Source organism: Elephantulus edwardii, unplaced genomic scaffold, assembly GCF_000299155.1.
Source record: "Elephantulus edwardii isolate Elephantulus edwardi_28Jun2011 unplaced genomic scaffold, EleEdw1.0 scaffold00194, whole genome shotgun sequence".
In the NCBI taxonomy this organism is placed as follows: Eukaryota; Metazoa; Chordata; class Mammalia; order Macroscelidea; family Macroscelididae; genus Elephantulus; species Elephantulus edwardii.
The window spans coordinates 160,219-171,254 of NW_006399944.1; the positions used below are offsets into that span (position 1 = coordinate 160,219).

General features: G+C 38.1%; 1 protein-coding gene across 1 annotated transcript in view; it reads left to right on the top strand.

The window, feature by feature from the left end:
* The window catches only part of CD109 (CD109 molecule), a 216,558-nt gene that overhangs the window by 124,716 nt on the left and 80,806 nt on the right, over positions 1-11,036 (top strand). The window contains exons 16-20 of the mRNA XM_006896965.1: positions 3,299-3,373; positions 3,833-3,893; positions 5,854-5,986; positions 9,169-9,286; positions 10,205-10,318. Of these exons, the coding sequence (XP_006897027.1) occupies positions 3,299-3,373; positions 3,833-3,893; positions 5,854-5,986; positions 9,169-9,286; positions 10,205-10,318 (501 nt within the window). The remainder of the gene's footprint in view (positions 1-3,298; positions 3,374-3,832; positions 3,894-5,853; positions 5,987-9,168; positions 9,287-10,204; positions 10,319-11,036) is intronic.

Consider the following 11,036-nt stretch of genomic DNA (forward strand, 5'->3'; position numbering starts at 1 on the left):
AGGGTCGGCCCGGAGCTCCGCAATAAACCTCTTATCTCTTGCTGTTGCATCAAGCCGGTGTCTTGGAGTCTTGGGTCTTCGCCGTCCACTCAGGAAAGAACAGGACCAACGGTTAGGGGGTCCTTCACATGTTCACAAGTGTCTGAGTAGCAACTGCTGCTGGTCGTGTTCATTTTGAGTGTGAAGTTTCTAGGATTGATTGTCCTTAAGTCTCTCTTCCCCTGGAGAGAAGAGCAAGAGGAATTTAAAGACTTTTACTTTCCCCAGTCTGTCTGCTATTTCTAGATGCCTTTTGCCTGGGCTGAAGTCATCCACTCCCTTCCAACCTTCCAGTTCAAGATAGCCTTCATTCTTTCCATGGTTTTCTCATCTTATTCTTCCAAGTTTCCTGCTTACTTTTATTGTTTCTCCAAAATTGGTTTCAGAGGAAGGAGTTAAGAGTCTGTAATGCTAGACCATCTTGGCTTCTTGTTAAATTTGTATGTACAGCTTAGTGGCTCATGAATTCCATGGAATAATTTAAATGTACTAGGACTTCCTGAAATAATTTTCAGACAGCAGTCTTCCTGTCATTAGCTTGTACTGATGCTTAGTCAGTGTCTTTTGTTTAAATGGAACCACTATAAAAGGAGGCAAGAATGGCATCCACTTCCTAAACCACATGCCTCTGGAAACTCTATGAACTTTGAGAAATGATAATAGTTATAGAAAGGCTTCATGTCTTTTATTCAGAGCATCACTATGAGTCATGCTCGACTTGACAGCGATCAACAACAACAACATAAAAAGAAGAGTTCTTATTGATATAGATGCTTTCATCCATTAACACTTGAGTGAAAGCAGAAACTTCTCTTACATGTATTTATTTATTGTTATAGAGTTTGGAAGGAAAATATTTTCTTCTCAGCATGCCTGGTCCTGGCTTTATCATCTATAGCTGAGCTCATTGTATTTGCCAGCTTATTGAGAACATTGTAAAATTTTCTCCATCTCCTGTTTTCTTCTTACTGGTACTGGTTCCAGTATTCTGTTTGCATACTGTGGACGAAGCAGTGCTGTTGGTGTAGCAGTAACAGAGGTTGCTGGTTGTATTTTATGGGAGAATTTGTCTGTCCTTCCACAATGTGTACTCAGAATCTTTTTTTTTTTAATCCTGAGTTTGTCAGACTCGATCTAGTTAATGCTGCTGTTTAAATAGTTTTGAATGTTCTTCTATATATTGAGTTAAGGTGGTTTGGTGGATAGGAAGTTGTGCTGCCAACCCAAAGGCAGATGGTTAGAATCTACCAGCTGTTCCATGGGAGAAAGATGGGCAGTTTCCTCCCATGTGATTTTCAACCTCTGAAAATGATCTATGAGTCGATTTCACTCAGCGACATTGAGTTTGCATTTTCTTTATCTTGTGTGGAAGTCTGCAACTTATAACACTTTTTTTTTTTACTGAGTGGTATGAATCTTGTTTTTCTTTAAGCTGGACTTGCCTCAGTAATGTATGAAAGAAATATTACGTACTCATGAAAGCAGTGAGGGCTTTTAAAAAATCACATTGCTGTTATGATAGATTAATCCCCTCATTAAAAATTCTATCCCATGATACTATACTTTGCTCTGCTTTTGATTATCACTGAGTTGATTTTTTTAATATTTATTAAATTTCATTTTCTGTTTTGTGAATTGTCTGCTCTCTTTACAAATTTTTATTTTGATATTGGCATTTAGCAGATGTTCCATCAAAGTTTATGTCATTTGCCTGTTTATTTCTACTAGAAGTGTGGGTGATTTTTTTAAACCTTTTTTTAGCTGAATTTTTTTAAATTTTAAGGAAAGTTTACAGAGACTTAGGGTTTCCAATCATTCATTGTTGCACTTTTCTTCCTCCCCACTCCTTCTCCCCTTTCACCCTTCTCCTTGAAAAGAAAAAATCTTTCATTGTTATGTAATTCCTCCCCCCAAGTCCACTCCACTATGCAGCCTTCACTCTGGACTTCTGTAATGACAAGAATACCCATTCATATGTCCCTTTTAAACAGTTCTCTCCCTCATCTTTTGCAATAGAATAAATATCATCCTCCTCTTCTTTTCTGTCTTCCCTCAACCCTGGTGTCAGTCCCATTTTACAACTGTGGCCCTGTGCATTATTTGTCCTTTTGTGACTGAAATATTTCACTCAGCATACTGTCCTCCAGGGTCATGCATTTTGCACAGTATTTCATGAGTTCCTTGTTTTTCAATGCTGCATAGTATTCCATAGTGTGAATATACCAGAGCTTCTCTATCCATTTGTTTGTTGATGGACACTTGGATTATTTCCAGCTCTATACTGTTGGGAACAAAGCCACAATAAACGTGAGTGTGCATAGACGTGTGGGTGATTTTTAATGCTGGCTTCTCCTTGTTGGTCTTGTCAACCTGTTGTTGCTAAGTGCCGTCAAGTTGCAAGCAACTCATAGCGACCCTATAAAGGAGAGTCCTTGACGCTTGGGTGCCTTTTATCCTCTCCCCAGGTTCATAGGGTTTCTGGAGGCAAGCTATTATGGAAGTGGGTGCCACTCCTCCTTCCACGCTTGTTTAATCGGGGAGCTCCACCCCACTCTCAGTCCGCACTAGGTAGCCAACCATTAACGCATTTGACACATCACTGTCACAGTGTTCAGCCTCACAGCAACCACAAGTGACCACGGGACGGCAACTTGTACACCAGGGCTATACAACCTAGAGGAATGTCTGAACAAAAACAGTGAAAGCTTGTCAACCTAGAGACCTTTAATATCTTTCTGAGTAAAAGTCACACCTACAGTTCACAGGAATCTCAAGTTGCTGGGCAGAATAATGAATTCTATTCTTAAACAAGAAGTCTAATTTTTGGCTTATTGACTCATGAACAAGGTGCTCACTTATTCATTCTCAACTTGTGCCATTTGAGAAGCATGTGGACTATCTCTTATCTACATTCTGTATAAAATTGATGCAGAATTTGGTGGACAAGGTGAAGGAATTAGGATAGATCTAGTGGAGACCTGAAAAGATAGAATGATAGTGGACACCAATCAATGCTGATTAATTTGATGAAACACAATGTATGAGAATGATTGTGTGAAACAATGTGAATGAAAGAATGTGTGAAACACAGTGCATGTGAATGACACACAGTGAATATGCATTTTGTATGCAAACCAATATAAAAGAAAAAAATAGAAAAAAATCATACATCATATCATGTGAAGATGTTAAAAAATTGTCATGGAAGGAACAAGGTTGATACAAATCCTTTCATCTCTGTATTTTGTCTCCTTCTAAGGTGGTCAGTGAACTGGAACTTTACAACACAGGGTATTATGTAGGCATCTTCATGAACTCTTTTGAAGTCTTCAAGGTAATTTTAATTTGTGATATTGTAAAGACATATACACTAATATCTTTTACTGTTTCAGAGGTTTGTTTTTTTAAATTTAATAAGTAATAATAAGGAAATGTAAACTTTGCTAAACATATTTTTGACAGTTTGCTTTATTAGTAAAATTTGAAATGGAAAGAGAATAATCTTTTCCATTTTAAAAATAGAAAAACTGACCGCCAGAAAATTAATGGAGTTGTCACTAAACAAGTAACTTCTTTCCTTTATATTACATTCCCTTAAAGGACCCTCTCCCCTATCCCCATCTCCAGATGGATATGTGTGCATGTTAGAGAAAGAGAGAGATTTTGACTTCATGTACTCTGTACTCAAGCTTCAGAAAATGAGTAAGAGTGAATGTGGGGTACAGGAGTCCTCTATGAAAGTTTAGAGAACACAAAATTTTAAACAAAAATAAAGTTAAATTATCCTTTCTAGGAATGTGGCCTCTGGGTGTTGACAGATGCAAACCTTGACAAGGATTACATTGATCTTGCTTGTAAGTAAAATGTCACAATATGTTTGCAAAATATTTAAATCTCTTATCTCATACATTTAATAGTACTTACATAAACAAACAAGCCAACAGACAAATCTCCAAACTCTCAAACTCATTGCCATTGAATTGGAACCAACTCCTAGCTGAGCCTTTAGTGGGTTTTCTGAGGCTGCAAACTATCCAGGAGGAGATTCCTCCTCTTTCTTGGACAGAGCCACTGGGCGGATTTGACCTGCTGGTGAGGCGTGGCTGTTGGGCTAGCAGCCCAACTCTCCATGGACTAGATCCCCAGAGCTCCCTAGTCTGTAATGGGTATTTTATGGCTTAATGAATAGCATGATTTTCATTCTCTTGTCCTAAGATTATTTGGAATTTAATGTTCTTAGAAACTGAGGTTTTAATCTTGACCATGATATCAGAATGTTTGTTTAGGGTTTCCATCAAAATCTTTGAAATAAATGCTTTCTGTTTATTTGCTCTTTTTAATTCTCTAAGGAGTTAGTGTTTTGGGCATATTGGGAGCTTGTGTGCCATAATATGTTTTGTATTACAAACTGTTATTTTGGAATTAGATAAAAGGAGAAGCGTGCTGTAGTAACATTTGTGTTCTCCTTGATGTTCACCTACATAATCAGCCAGATGCCACAAGGTATGCTCACATGTGTGTGTGTATTTGCTTAACTACATTCATGCACATGCACAAACATACATGTTGTTAGTTCTGAGACATCGAGTTCTTTCTAGGCAGGATCATCTCTATTCATCCTGCATTTCCTAAATTGTCAAATAGAGTGGCCAACACGAAATAATAAGAAGTGTGATAGTGGGAAGAAGTCGTAAAATCCTTTCCATTTGTGGTACACTTGCAAATAGTGTTTATCAGGGAAGTAAGTTGGAGTGTGGGGGATGCAGAGAATATCACCCAGTGCAAATCCAGGTTTTAGCCAAGCAGTCTCAAGGCACAATTCCTTAATGAGTCCAGGCTCCCGTTTCAGTTCAGCAGTCAAATTCAAATCATCCAACAATGATGCCACATTCTTCTTGAGGGATTTGCTCAGTGTACCTACAGGTTGAATAAGCATGAAGCATCCAAGCATGACGCATAACTTTGCTGACTTTAAACCATACAGCATTCCTTTGTTCAGGCACTTGCTTCTTGGTCTATGTGTAGGTTTCACATGAGCACAGCCAATTGTTCTGGATTCTCATTCTTCTCAATGTTATCCATAATTTACTATAATCTTCACTGTCAAATGCCTTAGTCTGTTCAAGAAGGGAGAGAGCCCTGATGGCTAGTGGTATGGGCTTGTGAAGGTATGAGGTTTGAATCCACCAGTTGCTACATAGAAGAAAAATGGACTCCTGTGCAATTAACTGCCTCTAAAAACCCACTAGAGGGTCAGCTATGGGTCGGTTCTGACTCAACAGGACACAGCAATAACAATTTAGTAAAACACCACAAATCTCCCTGGTGTTCTCTGCTTTCAGCCAAGATCAAACTTGACATCAGTTATGATATCTTTTTTTTTCCATGGCCTCCTCTGGATTCAGCTTGAATCCTGTTTGTGAACTGTTCTGTCCATTTTTAAAATAATCTTCACACTGATGTCAGAGGTATTTTCATAAAAATGGATAAATTTATCTTCTAATTTATTTTAAAACTGTCAGTGAGTAATCGATGCTTAAGTTAAATGCTGTTCTGCTAACCTCAAGGTCAGCGGTTCAAATCCGTCAGCTGCTCCTGTGGTGAAAGATGGGCAGCCTCCTCCCATGAAGATTTACCACATCAGACACCTGAAAGAGGGCCATGGGGGTTGGAACAGACTTGATGGCAGTGGGTTCAGCTGCTTTTACTTGTAACATGGGTTATATACCATTTAAAAATCTGTTCTCAACCTTTCTCATTTCTCATCTTCAGTGATTCTCTCCCTCTCCTAGCGGTTGTGTTTTTTATTTTCAGATGACTCTAGAATTATTGCTGACAATTATTTTGAGGAAAATGGCTTGGAATTTGAAGGCTTTTCTACGTTTAACAATCCACATGTCAGAACGCATTTTCCAGAGACTTGGATTTGGCTGGACACCAACATGGGGTAAAAATTTATAGGGTGCCTTCCTTTTAAATTTTCTGCTTAGGGTTTGCTGAGATAAACTTTTCTCTTTTTAATATTCAAGTACAAGTATGTTGTTGTTGTTGTTATGTGCCGTCAAGTCGCTTGCAACTCATAGCAACCCTATGTACAACAGTCCTAAACTCTGTTCTGTCCTGTGCCAATCGCACTGTCTCTGACACACCCATCCTGATAACCCCAGTCACTGAATCAGTCCACTTCCTAGAGGGCCTTCCCCTCCTGTGCTCTCCCTCCACCCTACCAAGCATGATGTCCCTCTCCAAGGACAACATGTCCAAAGCATCCTTGCCTCCAAGGAGCAGCCTGTTTAACCCTCTCCAGGAGGAATCTGTTTGTTTTCTTAGCATTCCATGGTACCCTCAGTATTCTTCTTCAACATCAAAGCTCAAAGGCATCAATTTTCCTTCTATCCTTCCTAGTCATTGTCCAACTCTCTGATGTGTAACAAGTGATTGCAAAGACCATGGCCTGTGTCAGATGCACCTTAGTCTCTAGAGAGACACCATTGCTCTTGAGTACTTTAGAGAGGTCCCTAACAGCAGACTTTCCTATTGCAATACATCTTTTAATTTCCTGGCTGCTGGTGCGATTAAATACTCAGCAGTCCTAGAGGCTATTGTTTTGATTATCATGTTTAATTTTACTTAACATCTCTCGTTCTGTTATTGAGTTGGAACTGACTCATAGCTGACCTTCCAGTGAGTTTTCAGAGAGTGTAAATTGCATAAGAGGAGACTGTCCACCTTTTTCCCTTGGAGCAACTAGTGAAATTCAACTGTTTGCTTTTGGGTTGATGCCCAACTCCTTACCCACTAGACAGCCAGAGCTTCCTTATTTTAATATAATATTTCATTAAACCACATACAAATTGTGGTGATAGGAGTATTATCAAGAGGATTTTCATATTAATTGCATACCTGATCCTAGGCTCTGATAGTTTTTATGATGAAAGGTGATTTTAATTTTTTTATTGAAGTCTTATAGCCCCTAACAAAGAAAACTATCTAGGAGTACATATGCTGTTTCCAGGTAGAAAACACATACAGTTCCTTCCTGCTGTCTTGTAACAGGGAGCACTGGTGTCATAGTCTGTAAGGGGTTGTGCTGCTAACCCAAAGACCACACCTCTCAGGTGACTAGAATCACCCATGACTCTGAGGGAGAAAGTATCCCCACCCCTATAGGATTTATAGCCTGAGACCCAATGGAAGGTCAGCTAGGAATCCTCTCTTTCACTGGGGAGCAATGAGGGCCTGGCCAACTGTGTGGCAATGCTTCCAGCTGAATCCTGACTGAATGCGTTCTAACTAAATGCCGTAAAACATCCCCAGGAACTACAGGGAGAAGTACCAAGGGTGGTAGAATGAATTCAGCTTAGCTGACAGCATCTGTGTGCTATTTGGCCTAGTGATTGAGCATGGAAATCATGACATGTCCACAATACAGTCAGTCCCAGGCAACAAATGCCTGACTTATGTACAGCTTGTAGTTATGAATAAAACTCAGTAAAGGCTATTATATAAAAAAAAAAATTTGAGTTCCTGGGAAGGAACTTGGCAACATCAATCTCATTTTAAAAAAAAAAATTATTTTATACTTGTTTACATACAAAGTTTATAAAGTTAATATGCATTGTTTTTCACACTGGACCTTTCCCCTTTCCTTTACAAATCCCTTCCTCCCTCCATCAAACGATGTGACCTATGTTTAAGCCCCCCACCTTGGATCCTCATACAGGCTCTGCAATAATTGTCCTATACAGTATTTGTATCATTCTTGATGCCTGAGTTGAGGGCTACCTTTTCAACTCCTTCAAAACAAACCAAAACGAACATTGAATGATGGTATCTCTTTTCACAGAAGTGAAAATCCTCTTTAAATTTCTGCAATCAACAGCCAATACTTAACATCCATAGAAGCAGCGCTCAGGGACTCAAATGGCATATTGCACTGGGCAAATCTATTGCAATAGATTGACATTGTTAAAAATCAGAGATCTTACTTTGAGTACTAAAGTGTGTGTATGCTTCAAGCCATAATGTGAAAGCTGAACAATGATTACGGAAGATGGAAGAAGAATTGATCCCTTTGATTATAATGTTGGTGAAAAATATTGAATATGCAATAGACTGCCGGAAGAACAAACACATCTGTCCTGGAAGAAGTCTAGATGGAAATAAGGATAGTGATTGTTTGTATGTCTTATGTACTTTCCTCTTGTTACCAAGAAGGATCTGACCCTGGGGAATTCATGGTCATGATTCATGATGTAGATGCGTCAGTGAAAAAAAGAAGGGCCGTTAACCTGGTGGTTACATACAATGACTGCAACAATGGATTAAAACATAACAGTGGTTATAAGGATGGAGAATCATTGTTTAGTTCTGTTGTACAGAGGTTCCCTTTGAGTCTGAATGAGTTACCCACTTGATGGCACCTAACAAAAACAACAGTAATCTTCACAAAAACAGGTGTTTTTTGTTTGTTTGTTTTTTAAAGTGAAGTAACATAAACCAGACTTATGACAAGTAGGGGAAGTTTTTTTCCTATATCTGGAAGTGTTTTTTAATGATTTTTTTTACATAGCAAGCTACACTGTATATTAAGAGAAACATTTATAAAATCATGTTGATATAAACTCTACTTAACTGTTCCAATTTATATACAAATTCTACTTAAAGAATGGAATTATTGAAGTCTGTAGACTGCCTGTGTATTATATTCAGCCATTTAGGGAATCTTGAAATAAGACATAGCCAAACCTCAAAAACAGACAAAAAAAACCCCAAACAAATAAAAGCTCTGATAAGTAGTCAGAGAAAACATTTTCCTACCAAGTCAGGCAGAAAATAAAGTGTTCAGTTTGAAAAGAAATACTTTTATAAATTTATGAAAATAATGTTCATTCTGAAGATAGAAACATTACAGAAAGATCTTATTGGGATATAGTTTAGACTATGATGTTGAAATAGTTCTTGAGAACTTGAAATCTCCTTTTCATTCTAATGTTTTAATAATGGTTTAAAATTCAAATATGTGAATGGTTTTGAAATTGAAAACTCTTCAAAAAATAATTTAACTTATGCTTATTTTGAAAGGCCTTGGAACGGATTATTAATTTATGTGTTTGTTTTTCTCTTAAGTTCCAAGCTTTTCCAAGATTTTGAAGTTACTGTACCTGATACTATCACTTCTTGGACGGCTACAGCTTTTGTGATCTCTGAGGACCTGGGGTTTGGACTGACAACTGCTCCCCAAGAGGTAGCATATTCTACTGCCTAGAAATTTATAGTGTCACAAATCTGAGAAAGAGCTAACTCTGCAGTGGATGAAAAAAGTGGATGAAAAAAAGCCCCCAAAATCCCCCAAAACAACCCAAACAACTAAACACAACTACTAAACACAAACAACTAAACACAGTTTGAGGTCCTTTAATTTTGCCTTTCTACTCATAATGTGAGCCATACAAAACCACTGATTATAAGAGTTCATATTATGATTTGAATAGTTAAGTTTATAATCCAAGCTTTTCCAAAATCTAGAAGCAAGAGTGTGTTCTAGACTGTTCCTTTCTAAGGAAGTGCAGAACTTTTCTAAATTTCCTGTTAGCAGAAATTCCTTCACATCACTTTGGGTAATTGCTTTATGTTTCCTTATATCAGTAAGTGGTATAATGAAATTGCCTCTGCTTTAGATTGACTAAGGCCTGTGGTCCTCACCTCTGTCAGACCTATAACCCCCTTTTTAAAAAGACACGTGTTTTATGTTGCTTCTTTATTACCTGAGATGATATTCATAGATATGTCTGATTTATAGTTAGCATACAATAAAGTGGCAGATTGATAGCCTAGAGTTAAGAAACTGAGCTGTAATCCGAAAGGAACATGGTTCAAATCCACTAGCTGCTCCGCAGGAGAAATTTTAGCAGTCTTCTTCTGTGTGATTAACTGCCTCTGAAAACCCACTGGAAGGTCAGCTATAAGTCATTTCTGACTCCATGGTATACAACAATAACAACAACAAATTATTTGTCATCATTGTAATTTCTGTTCATAGGAATGTGGTCATTTCTAGGTGAAGTTATAGGCATTACAGGTTCTGCGGGGCTTGCTTTTAACTGCATAAAATTTGAAGCATTTTGACTTGAATGGAAATATGTACTCATTGTGTTCCTTCCAGCTTCGAGCCTTCCAACCATTTTTCATTTTTTTGAATCTTCCCTACGCTGTTATCAGAGGTGAAGAATTTGCTTTGGAAGTAACCATATTCAATTATTTGAAAGAGACCACTGAGGTAATATATTTACATTTTTGTTAATAATGTAAATTTCAGCAGGAAACAATGTTTTTATTGTGTAGGTGTTGGGTTTTATGATGGTTGGTACTTGGATATATATTTTGAGAGAGAGAAAAGAAACTGACTTTGTCATTAGTTTCATTCCTACCTTATCTCAAAAGGTATTTTGTTCATGTCTAAGCTAATTCTTTGCAAAATTTCCAGTACAAGTTGTCCACTTTAGCCATGTTACTTCCTCATTATCTCTAGAGCATACCGTTTTATTTCGTACATTCCTACATTTTATCATACTCTTTTTCTCCTAAATAGGGAGCTCTGGTGGCTTAATGGTAAGGAATTTTACTGTCAAAAAGAAGGTATATGGTTGAAATCCACCAATTGCTCTTTGGAAGAAACATGGGCAGTCTTCTCCATATGACTTACTGCCTCTGAAAACCCACTGAGTGTGAGCTATGGGTCACTTCTGACTTGACCGCACACAACAACTTCCTCATATCTGGAATGCATTGCCGCCATTCCACTCTAGTCAGCAAGATGTAGACCTTCAAGACCTGTTGTTGTTATGTGCCATTGAGTCGCTTGCGACTCATAGCAACCCTATGTACAACAGCCCTAAACTCTGCTCTGTTCTGTGCCAAACGCACTGTCTCTGACACTCCCATCCCAATTATCCCAGTCACTGAATCAATCCACCTCATAGAGGGCCTTCCTCTCC